Genomic DNA, 21,031 nt, shown 5'->3' with positions numbered 1-21,031 from the left:
CCCTTCGCCTGAAAGTCAAAGAAAGTAGGAGCAGGGAGAGCGAGGTGATAGGTGCGTCGTCTGTCAAAGATTAGTCGGTACTGGAGGAACCGATCGTTCCTCTCAACAAAACGATGATGAACCATAGCCTCATAATCTAAATGAACATGAGGCAACTCAATATCATACTCACGTATGGGTATATTAAGAAAATTAGCTAAACGGGTTGCATAAATTCCACCAAAGAGATCTCCATTAAATCTATTATTATGCAACCTACGTGCAACAATGGCTCTCAAATTATAATGTTTATCTCCTAATACAGCACTCCTGAGAACACTGAGGTCGGAGACACACATGTGACATGCTTCATCCTTACCATTTATGCACCTACCTATGAAGAGAGCAAAATAATGTATAGCAGGAAAATGAATGCTCCCTATGGTAGCTTGTGCTATGTCTCCAGATTCCCCCACAGTTATACTAGCAAGAAAATCTCTAAATTCAGATTTGCGGGTTTCACTAGGACTACCCCATTGTGGAAGTTTGCAAGCAGTATTAAAATCCTCTAAGTCCATAGTATAAGAATTTTCATAAAGATCAAACAGGACAGTTTGAGAATTGCGTGACGATGAAAATTCAAACCTCCTCACAAAGGAATCAGTGAGATAGTGGTACTGACGGCACTTATCTGCCTTGAAGCTCACAAGATCAGCGTTACGCACATATGCGTTAAATTCTTCCTTGATTCCTGCTCGATCCATGAAGTCCTCTGAAGGCCATTCACAAGCCCGCACTTGAGCGTCCCTTGGTGGTTCATCGTCGGCATCGCGCATTGCGAGCCTGGGTCCTTGCTTCCTTGAAGGGCCACCTTGGTACATTTTCCTAAACATATTTCTTCCTCTGAAAAATTTCTGAAAATTTTAGTAACTTCAATTAAAAGTGAACCAAGATCAACAAAATTGATAGCAACTACTCCCACAAGTGCCTAGAGACTATATCATGCATTAGAACTACTTGGAACCATATAAATTTGACATGCAAGCTCAAGAACATGGTCACCTAGGCAGCACAAATTTGCAATGAATAAAGCACTAGAACAAAAACTAATTGGACCATTGGAGGAGTCACATACCAAGGAACAATCCTCCAAAGCAGTTTTATGAGAGGTGCTTTGAGCAAGGAGATCGAAAATCGCAGCAAAATGAGCTAGAACTCGTGCTTGAGCTGGTTGGTGATTTTTTTGGGGAGGAAGAAGGAGTGTGTGGGTGCAGGAATAAGTGGAGGGGAGCCACCATGGGCCCACGAGGCAGGGGGGCGCGCCCAGGGGGTGGGCGCGCCCTGGACCCTCGTGGCCAGGTGCTTGCTCCCCCTGATGTGTTCTCAGTGCCAGATATTCTCAAATATTCTAGAAAAAATCATATTTCATTTTCGGGGCATTTGGAGAACTTTTATTTTCGGGGTATTTTTTTATTGCATGGATAATTCAGAAAACTGACAGAAAATACTATTTTTGCTTTATTTATTCTAAATAACAAAAAGTAAAAGGAGGGTACAGAAGGTTGTACTTTCTAACTTCATCCATCTCATGCTCATCAAAAGGAATCCACTAACAAGGTTGATCAAGTCTTGTTAACAAACTCATTCCGAATAACATGGAACCGGAGAAATTCCGAATAACACTATGTTACCTCAACGGGGATATGCACGTCCCCAATAATAAGAATATCATATTTCTTCTTGACAGTACGTAGAGGAAATTCAAAACCTCCAAAAATAATCGATGGAATTTTTCCAATAGAGTTGATACTATGAACTTGAGGTTGTTTCCTCGGAAAGTGTATCGTATGCTCATTGCCATTAACATGAAAAGTGACATTTCCTTTGTTGCAATCAATAACAGCCCCTGCAGTATTCAAAAAGGGTCTTCCAAGAATAATAGACATACTATCGTCCTCGGGAGTATCAAGAATAACAAAGTCCGTTAAAATAGTAACATTTGCAACCACAACAGGCACATCCTCACAAATGCCGACAGGTATAGCAGTTGATTTATCAGCCATTTGCAAAGATATTTCAGTAGGTGTCAACTTATTCAAATCAAGTCTACGATATAAAGAGAGAGGCATAACACTAACACCGGCTCCAAGATCACATACGACAGTTCTAACATAATTTCTTTTAATGGAGCATGGTATAGTTGGTACTCCTGGATCTCCTAGTTTCTTAGGTATTCCACCCTTAAAAGTATAATTAGCAAGCATGGTGGAAATTTCAGCTTCCGGTATCTTTCTTTTATTTGTAACAATATCTTTCATATACTTAGCATAAGGATTCATTTTGAGCATATTAGTCAAACGCATACGCAAAAAGATAGGTCTAATCATTTCAGCAAAGCGCTCAAAATCCTCATCATCCTTTTTCTTGGATGGTTTGGGAGGAAAAGGCATAGGTTTCTGAACGCATGGCTCCCTTTCTTTACCGTGTTTCCTAGCAACAAAATCTCTCTTATCATAACGTTGATTCTTTGATTGTGGGTTATCAAGATCAACAGCAGGTTCAATTTCTACATCTTTATCATTGCTAGGTTGAGCATCAACATGGACATTGTCATTAACATTATCACTAGGTTCATGTTCATCACCAGATTATGTTTCAGCATCAGAAATAGAAATATCATTCGGATTCTCAGGTGTGTCTACAACAGGTTCACTAGAAGCATGCAAAGTCCTATCATTTTTCTTTTTCTTCTTTTTAGAAGGACTAGGTGCATCAATATTATTTCTCTGAGAATCCTGCTCAATTCTCTTAGGATGGCCTTCAGAATACAAAGGTTCCTGAGTCATTTTACCAATTCCAGTAGCCACTCTAACAACAAAATCATTATTCTTACTATTTAATTCATTGAGCAAATCATTCTGAGCTTTAAGTACTTGTTCTACTTGAGTGGTAACCATAGAAGCATGTTTACTAATGAGTTTAAGTTCATCCTTAACTCTAGACATATAATCACTCAAGTGTCCAATCATATAAGCATTGTGTTTTAATTGTCTACCAACATAAGCATTGAAGTTTTCTTGTTTGACAATAAAATTATCAAACTCATCTAAGCATTGGCTAGTAGACTTATAACGAGGAATATCACCTTCATCAAATCTATAGAGAGAATTTACCTTTACTACCCGTGTCGGGTTATCAAGACTGTACTTCTTCAATAGGTGATGGATTAAAACCATGTATTTCTTCAACAGGTGGTAAATTAAGACCATGTATTTCTTCAACAGGAGGTAAATTCTTAACATCTTCAGCTTTTATACCTTTTTCCTTCATAGATTTCTTTGCCTCTTGCATATCTTCAGGACTGAGAAATAGAACACCCCTTTTCTTCGGAGTTGGCTTAGGAGTTGGTTCAGGAAGTGTCCAATTATTTTCATTGGTCAACATATTATTCAATAGAATTTCAGCTTCATCAGTTGTTCTTTCCCTGAAAACACAACCAGCACAACTATCCAGGTGGCCTCTGGAAGCATCAGTTAGCCCATTATAAAAGATATCAAGTATGATCAGGCAAAGCATTGAGTAATTGGAGAAGCCTCCCCCAAGCTTGTGGGAGACTCTCTTCTTCAATTTGCACAAAATTATATATTTCCCTTAAAGCAGCTTGTTTCTTATGAGCAGGGAAATATTTAGCAGAGAAGTAATAAATCATATCCTGGGGACTACGCACACAACCAGGATCAAGAGAATTAAACCATATCTTAGCATCGCCCTTTAATGAGAACGGAAATATTTTAAGGATATAGTAATAGCGAGTTTTCTCATCATTAGTGAACAGGGTGGCTATATCATTTAGTTTAGTAAGATGTGCCACAACAGTTTCAGATTCATAGCCATAGAAAGGATCAGATTCAACCAAAGTAATTATATCAGGGTCGACAGAGAATTCATAATCCTTATCAGTAACAAAGATAGGTGAAGTAGCATAAGCAGGATCATATTTCATTCTAGCATTCAGAGATTTTTGTTTCAGCTTAGCTAATAATTTCTTAAGATCACTTCTATCATTGCAAGCAAGAAAGTCTCTAGCAGTTTCTTCATCCATAACATAACCCTCAGGCACAACAGGCAATTCATATCTAGGGGGAGAATCTTCATCATCACTTTCATCAATATTATCAGTTTCAATAATTTCATTCTCTCTAGCCCTAGCAAGTTGTTCATCAAGAAATTCACCAAGTGGCACAGTAGTATCAAGCATAGAAGTAGTTTCATCATAAGTATCATGCATAGCAGAAGTGGCATCATCAATAACATGCGACATATCAGAATTAATAGCAGAAGCAGGTTTAGGTGTCGCAAGCTTACTCAAAACAGAAGGTGAATCAAGTGCAGAGCTAGCTAGCAGTTCCTTACCTCCCCTCGTAGTTGAGGGATAAATTTTTGTTTTCACGTCTTTCAAGTTCTTCATAGTGAACAGCAGATATAAATCCCAAGTGACTCAAAGAATAAAGCTATGCTCCCCGGCAACGGCACCAGAAAATAGTCTTGATAACCCACAAGTATAGGGGATCGCAACAGTTTTCGAGGGTAGAGTATTCAACCCAAATTTATTGATTCGACACAAGGGGAGCCAAAGAATATTCTCAAGTATTAGCAGTTGAGTTGTCAATTCAACCACACCTGGATAACTTAGTATCTGCAGCAAAGTATTTAGTAGAAAAGTAATATGGAAGTAACGGTAACAGTAGCAAAAGTAATATTTTTGGGTTTTGTAGTGATTGTAACAGTAGCAACAGAAAAGTAAATAAGCGAAGAACAATATGTGAAAAGCTCGTAGGCATTGGATCGGTGATGGAGAATTATGCCGGATGCGGTTCATCATGTAACAGTCATAACATAGGGTGACACAGAACTAGCTCCAATTCATCAATGTAATGTAGGCATGTATTCCGAATATAGTCATACGTGCTTATGGAAAAGAACTTGCATGACATCTTTTGTCCTACCCTCCCGTGGCAGCGGGGTCCTAATGGAAACTAAGGGATATTAAGGCCTCCTTTTAATAGAGTACCGGACCAAAGCATTAACACATAGTGAATACATGAACTCCTCAAACTACGGTCATCACCGGGAGTGGTCCCGATTATTGTCACTTCGGGGTTGCCGGATCATAACACATAGTAGGTGACTATAGACTTGCAAGATAGGATCAAGAACTCACATATATTCATGAAAACATAATAGGTTCAGATCTGAAATCATGGCACTCGGGCCCTAGTGACAAGCATTAAGCATAGCAAAGTCATAACAACATCAATCTCAGAACATAGTGGATACTAGGGATCAAACCCTAACAAAACTAACTCGATTACATGATAAATCTCATCCAACCCATCACCGTCCAGCAAGCCTACGATGGAATTACTCACGCACGACGGTGAGCAACATGAAATTGGTGATGGAGGATGGTTGATGATGACGATGGCGACGGATTCCCCTCTCCGGAGCCCCGAACGGACTCCAGATCAGCCCTCCCGAGAGAGTTTAGGGCTTGGCGGCGGCTCCATATTGTAAAACATGATGAATCTTTCTCTCTGTTTTTTTCTCCCCGAACACGAATATATGAAGTTGGACTTGAGGTCGGTGGAGCTCCAGGGGGCCCACGAGGCAGGGGGCGCGCCCAGGGGGCAGGCGTGCCCCCCACCCTCGTGGAAAGGGTGTGGGCCCCCTGGCCTTGATTCTTTCGCCAGTATTTTTTATTATTTCCAAAAATAATCTTCATGAAGTTTCAGGTCATTCCGAGAACTTTTGTTTCTGCACAAAGATAACACCATGGCAATTCTACTGAAAACAGCGTCAGTCCGGGTTAGTTCCATTCAAATCATGCAAGTTATAGTCCAAAACAAGGGCAAAAGTGTTTGGAAAAGTAGATACGATGGAGACGTATCAATCAGCACCAAGACTCCATGGGTGTTAGAATCATTACTATGTAATCTAGATTATTGACTCTAGTGCAAGTGGGAGACTGAAGGAAATATGCCCTAGAGGCAATAATAAAGTTGTTATTTATATTTCCTTATATCATGATAAATGTTTATTATTCATGCTAGAATTGTATTAACCGGAAACTTAGTACTTGTGTGAATACATAGACAAACAGAGTGTCCCTAGTATGCCTCTACTTGACTAGCTCGTTAATCAAAGATGGTTAAGTTTCCTAGCCATAGACATGTGTTGTCATTTGATGAACGGGATCACATCATTAGAGAATGATGTGATGGACAAGACCCATCCGTTAGCTTAGCATTAATGATCGTTTAGTTTTATTGCTATTGCTTTCATCATGACTTAGATGCTCTACAGGTGTCTCCGATGGTGTTTGTTGAGTTGGCATAGATCGAGATTAGGATTTGTCACTCCGTGTATCGGAGAGGTATCTCTGGGCCCTCTCGGTAATGCACATCACTATGAGCCTTGCAAGCAATGTGACTAATGAGTTAGTTACGGGATGATGCATTACGAAACGAGTAAAGAGACTTGCCGGTAACGATATTGAACTAGGTATGAGGATACCGACGATCGAATCAAGGGCAAGTAACATACCGAAGACAAAAGGAACAACGTATGTTGTTATGCGGTTTGACCGATAAAGATCTTCATTTAATATGTAGGAGCCAATATGAGCATCCAGGTTCCGCTATTGGTTATTGACCGGAGATGTGTCTCGGTCATGTCTACATAGTTCTCGAACTCGTAGGGTCCGCACGCTTAACGTTCGATGACGATTTATATTATGAGTTATGTGATTTGATGACCGAAGTTTGTTCGGAGTCCCGGATGTGATCACGGAGATGACGAGCAGTCCTTAAATGGTCGAGACATAAAGATTCATATATTGGAAGGTTACATTCGGACACCGGAATGGTTCGGGTCGTTTCGGATGAGTTTCGGAGTACCGGGGGTTACCGGACCCCCCCCCCCCCCCCCCCCCCCGCGGAAGGTCATGGGTTCATGGGCCTTAGTAGAGAAGAGAGAGGGTTGGCTAGGAGGTGGCGCCCCCCCTTACCAATCCGAATTGGACAAGGGGAGGGGGCGGCGCCCCCCTCCTTCCTTCTCTCCTCCTCCTCCTTCCCTCCTTCTCCTAGTGGGAATAGGAAAGGGGGGCGAATCCTACTTGGACCGGGAGTCCAAGTAGGACTCCCCCCCATGGCGCCCCCCTTGGGCCTGCCACCTCTCCTCTCCCTCTTTATATACGTGGGAGGGGGGCACCCCAAAGGTAGACCAAGTCTTCTCTTAGCCGTGTGCGGTGCCCCCCTCCATAGTTACACACCTCGGTCATATCGTCGTAGTGCTTAGGCGAAGCCTTGCGCCGGTAACTTCATCATTACCGTCGCCACGCCGTCGTGCTGACGGAACTCTCCCTCGGCCTCAACTGGATCAAGAGCTCGAGGGACGTCATCGAGCTGAACGTAGAGGTGTCGTACGTTCGGTGCTTGGATCGGTTGGATCGCGAAGACGTTCGACTACATCAACCGCGTTACTAAACGCTTCCGCTTTCGGTCTACGAGGGTACGTGGACACACTCTCTCCGCTCGTTGCTATGCTTCTCCTAGATAGATCTTGCGTGATCGTAGGAATTTTTTTGAAATACTACGTTCCCCAACATGGACGACATGTGGCAGTGCTTGGTCACGTCCATTTTGGACCGACATTAACACGACACGGAAAGTGGTGTGTTGTTTGAAGCGGAACAGGAGGGGGGGTTGTGCGGGTCCTAGGTGGCTGCGGAGGTCCCAACGCCTAGTGGCGGAGCTTAGACCACATTCTAGGAGGGGTAAATGGGCTGGGGGGTGTGCGGGTCCTAGGTGGCTAAGGAGGTCCCAACGCCTAGTGGCGGAGCTTAGGCCACATTTTAGGGGGGGGGGGGCAAATGGGGTGGGGGGGTGGAGCAACCAACATCAGGCTTAGGCCGGATTTCAGTGATTATATGGGCAATTTACTGATGATAATACGAAAAAACCTCCCAGGCTAGGGGGGCGGGGCAGGTTGCAGTGGGAGCGACAGGGAGACCAGTAGGGACCTTGGCCCCTAACATCAATATTTGCTACTAATTTACTTATAAACAATACATATTAGTGGTTATTTGCTGCTAAAACTAATGTTTTTTTAATATTTGGCCCTCCCAAATATGTTTTAACATCACTTGGCCCCCCTAATCAGGTTTTTCTAGCTCCGCCGCTGCTAGGTTGGTCCCCACAATGTCGTGGATTTGTCACGGCAGATGTCCTAGTGTGAGGACTTAGTCGTGAGGCCAACGCATCTATGCGGTAGCTTGAGAGGGGTTGGGCGGAATCGAGAGACGCAATACAAGACAAGGATTTAGATAGCTTCGGGCCCCGGGAAACATCATCCGGTAATAACCCTACATGCTGTTTGTGGCTAGGTCTCATTATGCTCACGAGAGAGTCGCCGGTAAGCCGGCTCTTTGTGTCTAGCCCTAGAGATTGTTTCTTGTTGCTTGTCCCTCTTTGGGGAGCCCTGCCCCTCCTTATATAAGTTAGAGGGGCGGGTTACATGTGGAGTCCTAGTAGGACTAGAACTAATCTATCTTTTCTTACAAGTTGAATACAAGTCCGGGTCTTGCTCCCTCGTAAAGGAAACATTCGTCATCCCTTTCTTATTAAGCCGGCCCATCATAAACGTGAGCCGGCCTTCTGGGCCTTGGGCCTTGTCTTCTATCTGACCCGCCATCGGGGCCATCCATGAGTCGTCAGGCTCGTGAGTCGTCAGTCCTCCGGCGGGTCATCGGTGAAGTGCCAAGTCCGGCCGGGTCATACTTCTGGCCGGGTCATACCGCGGGGTATATCCCCGACACACAAAGCTCCGCCCCTGCCAACGCCCGTGAATCTTCTCAGCTTTGTTTTCTGTTTGTGGGATTTCAAATATCTCAATTTGCACTGCATTAGATGGCATAAAGTGTATGGACAGCCTAATCCGAATATTTGCGGGTGGTTTAGTGCACGGATGCCAGACATTTCGAAAGTCTAGAGGAAAATTCGTGTTGATCCTTTTTTTTAGGGGAAAACGTGTTGATCCATTGGAAGTTAGATTTTGATGTAAGCCGCAGGGGCCCATATGTCCGTGGCGTACAGGGGAGAGGAAATGTCGCTCCCGCCGGCCTCTCTTGTCCCCTCGATCCCCGGCTCCCCGCACCATCCCGCCGCCGCCGCCATGGCATTCTCCGCCGCGCGGAGGAGCCTTGCCACCAGCCTCTCCCGCCACCTCACCCGCCGTCCCCACCCCTCCCTCTCCCACCTCGTTCCCTCCCACCACGACCGCCGCCAAGGCCAAGACCCCTCGTCCTCCTCCAGCTCCGGTCCGCCAAACCCTACCCAGAGACCCCCGCCATTTCCCTCCGGCGGCCTCCGCCGACGCTCGACGTCCCAAAACCTCCCCTTCCCCCACCCCTTCCCCTTCGGCGCCCGCCGTAGCTTCTCCACCTCCTCCCCGCCCCCGGATGGCGTGATCGACGCCGTCGCGCGTCTCATCTCCGACGCCGCGTCCTCGGTCGCGCCCGCATTTTCGTCGGAGGAGGTGGCCGCAGCCGCGGTCGACTCGTTTCTCCCGGTCGCCGCCGTGCAGCACCTCATCGACGCCGTACACTCCATCACCGGGCTCAACTGGTAAGTTCATCACCGTACGGACCCTGGGGGTTCAAGTTTTGATCAAGTGAGCTGTAAATAAGTTTTGCTGCGTCGTGGGTCGTGTGCAGGTGGGCTTCCATTGCGCTGACGATGCTGTTGGTCCGGACGGCGACCATCCCGCTGCGGGTGCGCCAGATCAAGGCCCAGAACAGGCTTTCTGTAATCAACTCAATTCAATAACTTCGATTGTTTCTTCCTAGCTATATATCATGTCTTGTGTGGCCCTTGTGGTTTTTGGCTATGCGTTTTATGCAGAGCCGCAAAGTTTTTAAAACCTGACTGGATAGATAGATAGTTAGATAGATAGATAGATAGATAGATAGATAGATAGAGGTACAACACACTACTGACTGTGGGGGTTGCGCAATACTCCGTAGTTCGGTTGGTCATCACTGCTGAAGTGGATAAGTGCCTCTGTTTTGGCCCTTCTGTATTTCAAGCATGCTGATGGGGATTATGCAAAGTCAAGTGGGCTGAGGGGATTTGATGGCTACATTGCCATTACATGCTTCTCTGAGCTAACATGTAAATTGCTTTTGAGTTGTCATATGCGTCTCAAATAGGTCCAGTAGCATCCAATTCTTTAGCCTTAAATCATCTTTCTTTCTTTTTCCACGAGGGAGGAATTAAATCATCCTATGTCATAACTGGATTCATGAATCATGAATAGTATAGATAGACACATGAATTTTTTACAAAGGTGCAGTGACACCTTTGTTGTCATGTCAATGGTTAGAGTGATAATCCAAGTGCCTCGCCGATACTTGATTAAACGGGGCCCAATAATTGGCTTTATATTTTTCACTTAACCTCTTCAACTACGTTGATATCAATCATCAGTTCATCACATCTCGATTACCATACTGAGACTATAGGTCTGTAGATAAAGTGATCGAAACAAAAAAGAACACTTCGGTAATTTTTTGTTGATGCCCAGTAAGTTCTTTGAAACTATCTTGTGCTACTCAAATTTCTGTGAGGCCTGGAATAAGTTATATGGCACTTATTTCTTTTGTTATGTTCATTGCTCGTTTAAATCTATCCACATTATATGTCTTCTTAGAATGACTACAAGATTTAGTTTAATTTACTTCATTGAAACTCTTACTCTATGCAGGCATTGAAGCCAGAAATCATAGCAATCAATAAGGAAGGAGATGTAAGTAGATTTATCTCTTTAGTTCGGGCTGCATTTTGTATTATAACTTCTTGAGAGCATGTTAGTTCTAGACACCATGGTTGTATTAACAGCAAATATCTGCAATCATACATTTACTACTGTTTGTTATGTGCAAAGCTACACATATAACAATTTTTGAAGATGTCATTATGCTTTGCATTTGTTGCCTCCCTTTTACTAAATCATACTTCACTGTTATTTGTACTGAGTGTGATCCATAGAGAAATGTCCTTGCTACTACGATCAGTTCTTCTAGTAGCATATTTAGTAACTAGACATATTATCAAGGACATTGTAATCACTTACCAATCTGCTTATTCAAGTTAATCAAAGTTAACTGTTATGTAGACCATGGTACGGTGTTGGTAAATAACGCAAGGTAACCTAAATTACATTCTAGTATTCTACACTCCTAATTATTAATTAATGATATAACCTTTCATATTTATTTCCTGCAGTCAAGGGACCCACAATCGAGGCATGAGAGGAGGAAGAAATTGCGTGAGCTATTAAAAAAGTATGCAACCACCAATGGTTCACTTATTTGTCCCGTGTTGAAGTCTGGAAGATGCTTTTTCTGACCGCTGTGCATTTTTAACAATGAATCATTTTATGTTTAACTCTCTGGTTCTTCAAACACAGGACTGTTCCTTTAAATGACTTGGGCTCTATAGTAGTTTCTAGGGTTTTAAATTATTTTATTGGCTATCAGATCATTCTTGCTGTCATCCGTGGTCTCGAAGTGCCTTTTTTCTGCTCAAATCATGTTTTTACAGTATTTACATGTCTTGCATATTTTGACTTTGTATGCAGCCATTGTACATTTTTCTAGTCTTGTAGGCAATAAATTCATTGCTTTAATTTTTATTTTTATTTCTTCAGGCATGGTGTTAGTCGATTGACACCCTTTAACCATACATTCCTCCAGGGGTCTATAATTTTAAGCTTTTGCTATGCTGTAAGTTCACGCCAACTTGCTCATAATTCAAAATTTCTATCTACAATCGCATATAGTTACAAAACTGTCATCTAGCAGTAACATATTATTTTTTTAATGTTTCCCCCCTTATATTCACCATGTCAACTATAGATACGGAACATGATAGAGAATGTCCCTTCTTTGGAAGGAGGTGGAGCATATTGGTTTACTGATTTGACAACTCCAGATGAGCTTTACATCCTGCCGGTGTTGACATCAATGACAGTTGCTGCGGACGAGGTGTGTATCTTGTCCAAAGAACTAAAGATGTCTTGTCTGTTATGCATAGTTGAGAAATTAAATATTTCTTCCCAGCTCAATGTGAAGGCGCGCATCCAGGGACAACCTATTCTTGTGCAGCAAGTGGGGAAGAACTTGTATAGAGCACTGGCTTTTCTGATTATACCGCTATCAATGAGCATCTGCAAGGTATAAATCTAACTACCATGTATAAGGAATTCAGACATAGTGGGAATTTGGGAGTTGTTTAAAAGGAATGTTCAGTGACCATTTTTGGGGTTGTCCTAGATGGCTTCTGAAATTCACCAAGGTCTGCCCCATAACTTGGCAAGTCCACCAGTTATCCTTCCTACTTGACTTGTGCATCCAAATATAGCCTGCAAATTACCTGCATACTACTATAACATTATATAGCAGAACAACAGCTGTGCTTTTTGCACCACCATAAACAGTTTCTTTTGTTGTGCAGGCGCATTTCTTTTGGTGGGTGCCATGGAGTGCGTTTACTTTTGTGTATGGATTTGGTAACTCGTTAGCACTGCTGTGTTCAGGCCTTGTGTTCATCTCCTTTCGCATTTCCTAATGTGTAGTGTTAAACCTGGCCTTACCTTGTGATTTCTTGTCTCAGCTATTCGGAGGCCAGCCGTGAGGCATTACTTTGGTCTTCCTCACCTAGCAACACGGCCTGCACCTGCACCCGTGCAAGTGCCAGCGCCTAACCTTTCCGAGGGGACGGAGTCGATGCCAGCGCCAACCTCTGCTAACCTTTCCGAAGGGACGGAGCCGATGCCAGCAGTTGATTCGCCGCCTGCAGCAGCCAAGGGATCTGTGCATTCTAGTTCTGAGCCACGCGACATGACTGAGAAGAAGAGGCGAACTCCGAGGGTGATAACTAACAGAGTGCGCGACGATTGCTCCTCGAGTGATGGGCAGTGATCCCGAGGAGGACTCTAGCAAAGTTGTGTGTGACTGACTGCGGTTATATGTTTGGAGTTCAATCGGGCCTGAGATGCAGTTCTTTTCCTTGTTCATCCATCTCAGACCGACCAGCCGGGTATGACATCTGTTTAATTATTGCGTGTTAGTTAGTAAGCCGGTGGTAATTACTCCTATATTTTTTGTATTATTGGGTGTTGACCAATCATGTAAGTTTATCACTAGGACAATTCGACTGTGCACTCTAGTTTGGATACGGAGCGTTGGCCACGAGAATATAGAAAATCAGTTTTTAGCTGATTTTTAGCAAAACCCGTTTTACAATATGTATTATCGATTACTAGTTTATGCAAAATTATGTTTGGGTTAGGGGAGTAATAATTGCGGCTGTATAATTCTTTGTTTGGATAGTAATTAGCTTATTGTGCACTGACGCATGAGTCGTGACATCTTCCTACTTTCACCGCTCGACCGCCATTGACGAACCTTCAAGCTCCCGTCTATGACTCATCCGTCGCTGCTGCTCGTGTCCCCTTCATCCACAATGTTTCCGTCCGTGGCCGCCGGCCCTTCCCTTTGTTGCCGAGGTTGTTGCCCTCGGAGGTTTTTCATTTTTTTTTATGCTTGTTTCAAAATGTGGTCAAAATATCAGCCTGGCCGTTTATAGTCAGGGGCTTAATAATGCGAAAATCTTGATGGATCTCTGAAATAGCTACTTGTGTACCTAAAACTATATATTTTTTTAAATAAAGAGCAAACTATGAAGCACCCATAGTTCAAATTCGACTCAGTTCTTGCGGAAATTTGTCTTTTAGATGAGAGGTGGATGGAAACCTTTTGACATGCATTCATTTGGTGAATTGTACGTAATATGTGGTCTAATGTTTTTAAAAAATGTAGTGGTCCAAGTTTGCAACAAATATTTGCGAGGTTCTTCACAAAAAACTCATTTTTGGCACTTAGAAAATGAAAAATAAATTTTTTTTGCAAAGAAAATGAAAACTCCCTTTGGCAAAAAACTCATGTTTGCCATTCCATGATGTACACTTCTACAAAATATGAGATCATTCGAAAACTTTGTTTTTGCCACTCTAGCTTTTGCCAATTTTGCTTATGCCACTCTAGAATTTGACATACCACTTTTGCCACTCTCAGCTTTTGACAATTATCACAATTGCCATTTCGTGGCAAAAGCAAAATTTTCAGAGTGGCAATTATGATACATTGTCAAAATCTAAGGGTGGCAAAAGTGAAATAAAAAATTATTGCTTTTGCCACGGAATGGCAATTGTGATAATTGTCAAAAGCTGAGAATGGCAAAAATGATATGTCAAATTCTAGAGTGGCATAAGCAAAGTTGGCAAAAGCTAGAGTGGCAAAAACAAAGTTTTCCCAATAAACTATGTCTTGAATGTGACCATAACATTGGTTGTTTGACTTGTAAGCCATGAATCATCATACATGATAGCTCATCTATTAGGACACTTTTTAAAGATATTTTCCCTATTTCAAGTTTGTTATTTTTCATGAAAATATGTCACATATAATTATACAATGCGAAGGTTTTCCATTTTTTGAATTTGTTTTTAATTTTTATGCCGGTTTCAAAATGCGGTCAAAATGTCGGGCATGGTCATTCGTAGCTAGGGGATTAATAATGCAAAAATCTTGGTGGATCTCTGATGAAATAGCTACTTGTGTACCCTACAATAATGTTTAGAATAAATAAAGAGCAAACTATGAGACACATGGAGTTCAAATTTGACCAAGTTCTTGCTGAATAATCTTAGAGGAAGGACAACTGGCTGAAAGAACCGATGAAAAAGAGTTGACTAAAAGTCCTATAGGGCTCGGCCCACAGGAAGGCTAGGGGGACTGCGGGTGCGCGCGTTTCCGCGACACGCAGCTTTCTACGCGCTAATATTTGACCAGAAAGCGACACCAGCTGGCCGTATAAATCTTAAGCTCTCTACATCTAACGATTAGGACAGGATGTCGACTGAGACTTACTCAGTTGACTGACTTTTATCACCTAAAAAAAGTTGACTGACTTTTAGCGAACCCGGAAGAAAAATCAAAATTTTATACGAGTAGAGTACTTGCTATAAGGTCTTTATAAGTTCGAACACCGACGCGGCCAGTCTCAAGAGTGAGCGACGTCCTCTCGTGTGTCCCTCGGACGCCAAGCCATGGTCCTGATGCCGCGGAGAGCTCCGCGCCTCGCCGCTGCCGTCCTCCCCCTCCTCTTCCTCCTCCTCGCCCCCGCGGAGGCGGTGCCCTTCGTCGTCCTGCACGGTCGGTCCACCCTCGCTTGCTCTGCTTCCGTCCATGGCTTATTGACTGGTTGACTGATTGATTGGTTCGAGCAGGGATCGGGGGCCAGTGCACCGACAGCAGCGTTGCCGAGTTCACCCGGCTCCTGGCCGACTGGTCCGCCGCCGACGGCCACTGCATGTACGTACCTAGATATGCGTCTTCTACGCCCTTCCGCCGCCGACGGCCACTGGAGTTTGACTCATTCTGCTCTACTCGCTTGTGTTCAGAGAAATTGGAAACGGGGCACGGGACTCCTGGCTCATGCCTCTCAACGAACAGGCTGATATCATGTGCAACAAGGTGATCCATTCGGCGCTTCGGGCGATGATGATGCCTTTTTTTCTGCTGTATGCTGAGTAGATAGATAGATATTCATCATCCATGCCTGCTTGCTAATTTGTTTCTGCAGGTAAAGGAGATGGAAGAGCTAAGCGGCGGCTATAACATTGTTGGTCTGTCTCAGGTATATAAGTATATATGTTGTTGGCAGTTTTCTATAACACAATCTATGAAATGTGTTGTTCTTCTACTAAACATTAATTATGTGCTTCCACAGGGGAACTTGATTGGCCGGGCAGTGGTCGAGTATTGCGATGATGGACCACCGGTGAGTAATGAGTTGCTTTCAAAATTGTACAGGGGATAAAATCTGGATGCTTGTGAATGTGTGTTGGGTCTCTGTGTTCATATCTACTAGCATGCCAATTAGTGAGAGCTTTTCTTTTTTCAAAAACATGCATAGAATGCCTTAAATTTAAGCTTTGATTGATCAGTTATCAGTAGGGTCGCAGAGAATGCTATTTGTTTGTTGTGCAGTATGAGATATTTTACGGTGCATATGTATTCGGACACTTGTAACAGGTCAAGAATTTCATCTCACTCGCTGGGCCTCATGCTGGTACTGCTTCCGCGCCACACTGTGGTGTAAGTTGATCTCATTATCCCCAGCTAATATCCAGTCTATTGATTTCAACCAAGAGTCTGATTACCTCCGAACATTGTGCATCTCTTTTCTGCAGTCTGGTTTTTTCTGTGTTATTGTTGATGCCCTTATCAAATCGGAGATTTACTCGGACTACGTGCAGGTACTTATATCTTGGCTTAGTCACTTCCCAAACCCTGGTCGTGCTAGTACTCCCTCCGTCCGAAAAAACTTGTCTCAAGCTTGTTCCTCAAATGAATGTATCTAGCACTAACTTGGTGCTAGATACATCCATTTGAGGGACAAGCTTTTTCGGACGGAGGGAGTATTAATAAACGAGAGACTTTAACTCAAGTCGTGGTGAATTACAGGCACATCTTGCGCCAAGTGGTTACATCAAGATCCCAACCGTGAGTTGTATTGCATTTCTTGAGGCCATAACCAATAGGAATTCACCTTTACGCTGATATATCTATCATTTGCTGAACTTGCACTCTTTTGAACTTTTAAATTGCTTGTTGTGTTGTTCTATTAACTGTTATTGGGTACTGACGGGGCTCAGGTATATCTGAGTAATAATGAATTCCATATTTTTATTTATGGGTAGTTTGATGTTCTATTTTTGTTTGTCGCTCACTCGCTCTCTGAAGAATTTTAAGTAGGCAATCTTGATGAGTGTTTAGCTTTCAGTTTTTGCTTCTACTTCAGAGTGGAAGACCGTAAGAAAACATTGACTGATCTTTAAACATAAATCTTGGAAGTAAACCTGAGCAGTATTCAATGATATATTCCTAGTCACCGAAAATGTACTGTTTTTTCAGGATATTGATGATTATCTCAAGGGATGCAGGTTTCTTCCCAAGCTTAACAATGAGATACCAGGTGAAAGAAATGCTGCCTACAAGGAAAGGTTCAGCAGCCTAAAGAATTTAGTACTGATCATGGTAAGGCTTACAATGTCTGAAATCACATTTTGATCCACGTTCAAATATTAGATGGTAGCATACTTGAAGTTGGCATGGAATATCAAAATTCAAAATGGACTTTGCTTTTTCCCTGTTTTGAAATGCAGTGGGAATCGATTTTCTCAAGTCATTGCTTGGTGATTTCCCTGTGCATGCAAAAATAAATGTTGATGAGAATGTTAACTGTCAAATATTTCAAGCATAGCTCAAACACACAAGTATTTCTTGTGTGCACCAAAACAACAAAATAACATGAACACGTACGGCTAGGGTATGCATTTAGTAGGTGTCTTTCCATTTCGAAGATTCATAATAGAGGTTGATAATATATATATATACTTTTTGAACCGAAGACCTTAGAACAATTGTTCTACGGTAATTTTCATTAAAAATAATTTCACAAATACACAGGCAAAAAAAACCGGGACAACTAACCAACACCAGTTCTAGGGAAATCCATAAAATTTTGAATAATATTTATTTCAGTCCACTGCTTGAAAGCATCTCTATGCTTGTTCTTTGTCTTGAGAAGAATCAACTGAAGATCATTTCTAAGCTGAACCCTCCAAGACTGAACAGAGGGAGCTATTGCTTTGAAAATCTTGGAGTTTCTCTGCATCCATAGGTGCCAGCAACCCATGATGATAATATCCATTGAGAACTGAGAGGGTAGGAAATCTGCCATGATCCTTAATTCATCCAGAACATTGATGCCTCTTTTCCTCTCAACCATAGTTGAGTCCCAACAACTAAGAGCAAATGGACACCTAGAAGAAATGAAGAGCAGTTTCTTCACAGTGAGTATCACACATGGCACATAGATAGCTGGGCAAGAAAATTATTTTCCTTTGAAGAAGATTCCTTGTGTTTACTCTATCATAAGTCACGAGTCACACAAAAATCTTGTATCTGAGCATTGCAGCACTTTTCCAAATTTTCTTATAAAGCTCTGGTGCTTAATACAGACTGATAATTGAAGTATACTTTGATGCCCTTACTGTTTTGCCCTAATATGCTTTGCAGTTTGAGAATGATACCGTCCTCATACCGCGGGAAACATCATGGTTTGGTTATTACCCTGACGGAGCCTTTGATCCAGTCCTACCTCCTCAACAGGTACAATTTTTGTTCTTCATGTTGGACTAGTGATATGGCTTAGCAAGTTGATGAAATTTTGAGTCTGTTTCGGCTCACTGAACTTACCAAAATTTGGTCTGCAGACAAAGCTATATCAGGAAGACTGGATTGGTCTGAAGGCCCTGGACGATGCAGGGCGAGTCAAGTTCGTGTCGGTGGCAGGAGATCACCTAGGCATCTCCAACAGTGACATGAGGAAACACATCCTGCCTTACTTGAAGGACAAACCATCTGCGTGACTTCCTCGCCCTTCGCTCGCCGCCACCTGGCACACAATTGGTGAAACGCTCAGGCTGACGGGAAGCATTCCGGGGTACTCCCTCGGTCGTCGACGTGACGATCCACCATCTTTTTGTCAGGGATATAATGTTGGGTTGGTGTATATGTCATTCTTCTTTCATGCTTTGCTTCTGTCATCGCTATGTAGAAGACCATATCAATTGTAAAAACAAAAAATCACAGGTTACATACATGTCCTTCTTCGTAATATTTTCTTATGTTCATCTCAATACTTTGTTTCTTGTTTTTGTATTTTATGATTTGTGAGCTTCTGCCCGCATGCTCAGCAGTGCAACAAAATACAACATGTCTCTGCTGATTTGATGACACCAACCGAGTGTTGGGAATTAGCACACGATTGTGGTCTAAAATTGCAGTAGAAACAAAATAATTCCAACACTACTTCATGTACTAATTCAATGATGGTTGCTTAGCACAGAAGGAAACCTCTGAACAACAGCAGAACATCAGCACATATGCCGCCAGATTTTTAATGTGGGAAACCCCCCATATTGGGATAAAAAACACAGGCCGAAGCCATCCAAATCTTCTTCCACTACTATCAAATGTGGGAAACAAAATGTTCTTATATAGGTAGCACTAGAGGATCTCATCAAGATTTATGCATCTTGGATAACAACAATAAGATTCGAGGCCGCGAGAGGTAGGGATTGAAAGAATCTCATGAAAGATGGTGAAACCATAGCTTCAAGGAGACAAAATTGTGGATCTGGACTTCACAACCTTGGGGATGGGATCCCTTTCCTTGATAGCAAGCTTCTTCCTTCAATCTTCCTATCTTTCCCTTTCTCTTTTGGTTTCTCTTTTCTTCTCCAATGGAGGCTCAACTGACATTTTCACACTGCTTGTTGGGTGTTGGATGGGATGGTAAAACATCCCCCTTCCCTCATGTGCAAAGTCCAAAATAACCTATGTTACAACCCTACTGGGTAGTGGATTTTGACCCAACTTTGGGGTGCCTAGAAGGTTTCAAATGATCATCTCCTCACAACCCACATCAGGAGGATACCCCAATGTATCCCCCCCCCCCCTGACTCGTGAGCGTGTCACAACCATGCCCGCTGCTACTTGTGAGCTGCGTTGGGATTTCCTCGAATAGGAAAAGAATGAAGCAGTACATTAGAGATAAGTATTTCCCTCAGTTAAGAACCAAGGTTATCAATACAGTAGGAGAACCACACAGAATCTCGTTAGCAGCACACACAAAAGCAAATACTTGCACCCGACTCGAACAAGTGGGTTGTCAATCCCCTCAGCGGTTACTTGCAAGGATTAAATCTCGTAGTGGCAGGTAATAAGATAAATTGAAAAACAATATAAAAGAAATAAAATTGCAGCAAGGTATTTTTGTGTCTTTATATATGATAAAAGTTGACCCCGGGGCCATAGTTTTCACTAGAGCCTTCTCTCTTGAGCACATAACATACGATAGGTGAACAAATTAGTGTTGGGCAATTGATAGAAAAGCGCATAATTATGACGATATCCAAGGCAGTGATCATGTATATAGGCATCATGTCTGAGACAAGTAGACCGACTCCTGTCTGCATCTACTACCATTACTCCACCCATCGACCGCTATCCAGCATGCGTCTAGGGTATTAAGTATAAAACAGATTAACGCCTTAAGCAAGATGACATGATATAGACAAAGTAAACCCAAGCAATATTGATGGTGGTGGTGGTGGCGGCGGCAATGGCGATGGTGAATCCACTATTTCTTCATTTACTCTCCCATGCACTGACTTAAGGTTTGTTGTTCCCCCGCGGGCGCTACTGGTACCGGAGAAGGAGGTGAAAAAGGAGCAGCCACCTTCTTCTTGGATCCATGTCTCAAAAAGCGATGCAATGTCTCTTGTCCTCTTCATTTTTGCAACAATTCTACAAAGTTAATACATTAACTCAGTTGGAACAAAGCCCTAATGATTCAATCGGTTCAATTGACAAATTATCCATTGCAAAAACCTTTAAAGCTTGCACTCTCAAGAAATCGTTCAAATCTTCAGAGCAAAAGGAAATTGTGCTTTGAATTAGAGAAGAACAAACATCTTACTCTGGATTGAAATGGAAAAGAAATCAACTAGTACGCACTGCGCGGGGCTGTACCTATGCTTGTGTGCGCGGTTCCTTCGTCGGCCGCCTGGCCGTCGCCATCGGCGATGGCGCTAGGGTTTTAGACTTTCGGAGACTAGAGTGTTGGCATGGCCCAGGAGATCGATGGATACACACACGCGAGTACGCAGTGGACACACCTACACTTCTCACGTAATACACAATGGAGAGGAAGAACACAAACACGCAGAGCTTTTTTGGCACACGCACTTGTGCCTTTTCTGTATTCCTCATCTCAAATAGCAAAACTGGTTACAAGCC

General features: G+C 42.9%; 2 protein-coding genes and 1 long non-coding RNA gene across 4 annotated transcripts; all 3 read left to right on the top strand.

The window, feature by feature from the left end:
* The first annotated feature begins 9,210 nt into the window (after positions 1-9,210).
* On the top strand, positions 9,211-12,277 carry LOC120963571 (mitochondrial inner membrane protein OXA1-like). The gene is made up of 4 exons (XM_073497931.1): positions 9,211-9,662; positions 9,752-9,842; positions 10,801-10,842; positions 11,954-12,277. The coding sequence occupies exons 1-4, from the start codon at positions 9,211-9,213 to the stop codon at positions 12,275-12,277; spliced, it is 909 nt and encodes a 302-aa protein (XP_073354032.1).
* Positions 12,278-12,549: 272 nt separating this feature from the next.
* LOC109772791 (uncharacterized) lies at positions 12,550-13,342 on the top strand. The gene is made up of 2 exons (XR_006662097.1): positions 12,550-12,606; positions 12,711-13,342. It is a non-coding gene; the product is annotated as an uncharacterized lncRNA (long non-coding RNA).
* Positions 13,343-15,156: 1,814 nt separating this feature from the next.
* LOC109772768 (uncharacterized) lies at positions 15,157-18,867 on the top strand. 2 transcript variants are annotated; one of them, XM_020331465.4, is made up of 11 exons: positions 15,157-15,313; positions 15,388-15,472; positions 15,562-15,634; positions 15,744-15,797; positions 15,891-15,941; positions 16,196-16,258; positions 16,354-16,419; positions 16,628-16,666; positions 17,078-17,200; positions 18,245-18,337; positions 18,442-18,867. In XM_020331465.4, the coding sequence occupies exons 1-11, from the start codon at positions 15,208-15,210 to the stop codon at positions 18,595-18,597; spliced, it is 909 nt and encodes a 302-aa protein (XP_020187054.1). In that variant the 5' UTR covers positions 15,157-15,207; the 3' UTR covers positions 18,598-18,867. The 2 variants fall into 2 exon arrangements, with proteins under 2 accessions (XP_020187054.1, XP_073353277.1); XM_073497176.1 differs by lacking the exon at positions 16,628-16,666.
* Positions 18,868-21,031: the final 2,164 nt, after the last annotated feature.

This window comes from Aegilops tauschii, chromosome 4 (genome assembly GCF_002575655.3).
Source record: "Aegilops tauschii subsp. strangulata cultivar AL8/78 chromosome 4, Aet v6.0, whole genome shotgun sequence".
Classification (NCBI taxonomy): domain Eukaryota; kingdom Viridiplantae; phylum Streptophyta; class Magnoliopsida; order Poales; family Poaceae; genus Aegilops; species Aegilops tauschii.
Note: the sequence above shows the minus strand (reverse complement) of the source record. Positions and strands in the feature narration are given on the sequence as shown.

What these genes read in the sequence shown, in the direction of transcription:
- LOC120963571 (XM_073497931.1), top strand. Translation starts at nt 9,211, where the DNA reads ATGGCATTCTCCGCCGCGCGGAGGAGCCTTGCCACCAGCCTCTCCCGC. An exon ending in TCCATCACCGGGCTCAACTG is followed by an intron (nt 9,663 to 9,751) that starts GTAAGTTCATCA and finishes GGTCGTGTGCAG; the next exon opens with GTGGGCTTCCATTGCGCTGA. An exon ending in CAATCAATAAGGAAGGAGAT is followed by an intron (nt 10,843 to 11,953) that starts GTAAGTAGATTT and finishes TGTCAACTATAG; the next exon opens with ATACGGAACATGATAGAGAA.
- LOC109772768 (XM_020331465.4), top strand. Translation starts at nt 15,208, where the DNA reads ATGGTCCTGATGCCGCGGAGAGCTCCGCGCCTCGCCGCTGCCGTCCTC. An exon ending in GCCCTTCGTCGTCCTGCACG is followed by an intron (nt 15,314 to 15,387) that starts GTCGGTCCACCC and finishes TGGTTCGAGCAG; the next exon opens with GGATCGGGGGCCAGTGCACC. An exon ending in TTTACTCGGACTACGTGCAG is followed by an intron (nt 16,420 to 16,627) that starts GTACTTATATCT and finishes GGTGAATTACAG; the next exon opens with GCACATCTTGCGCCAAGTGG.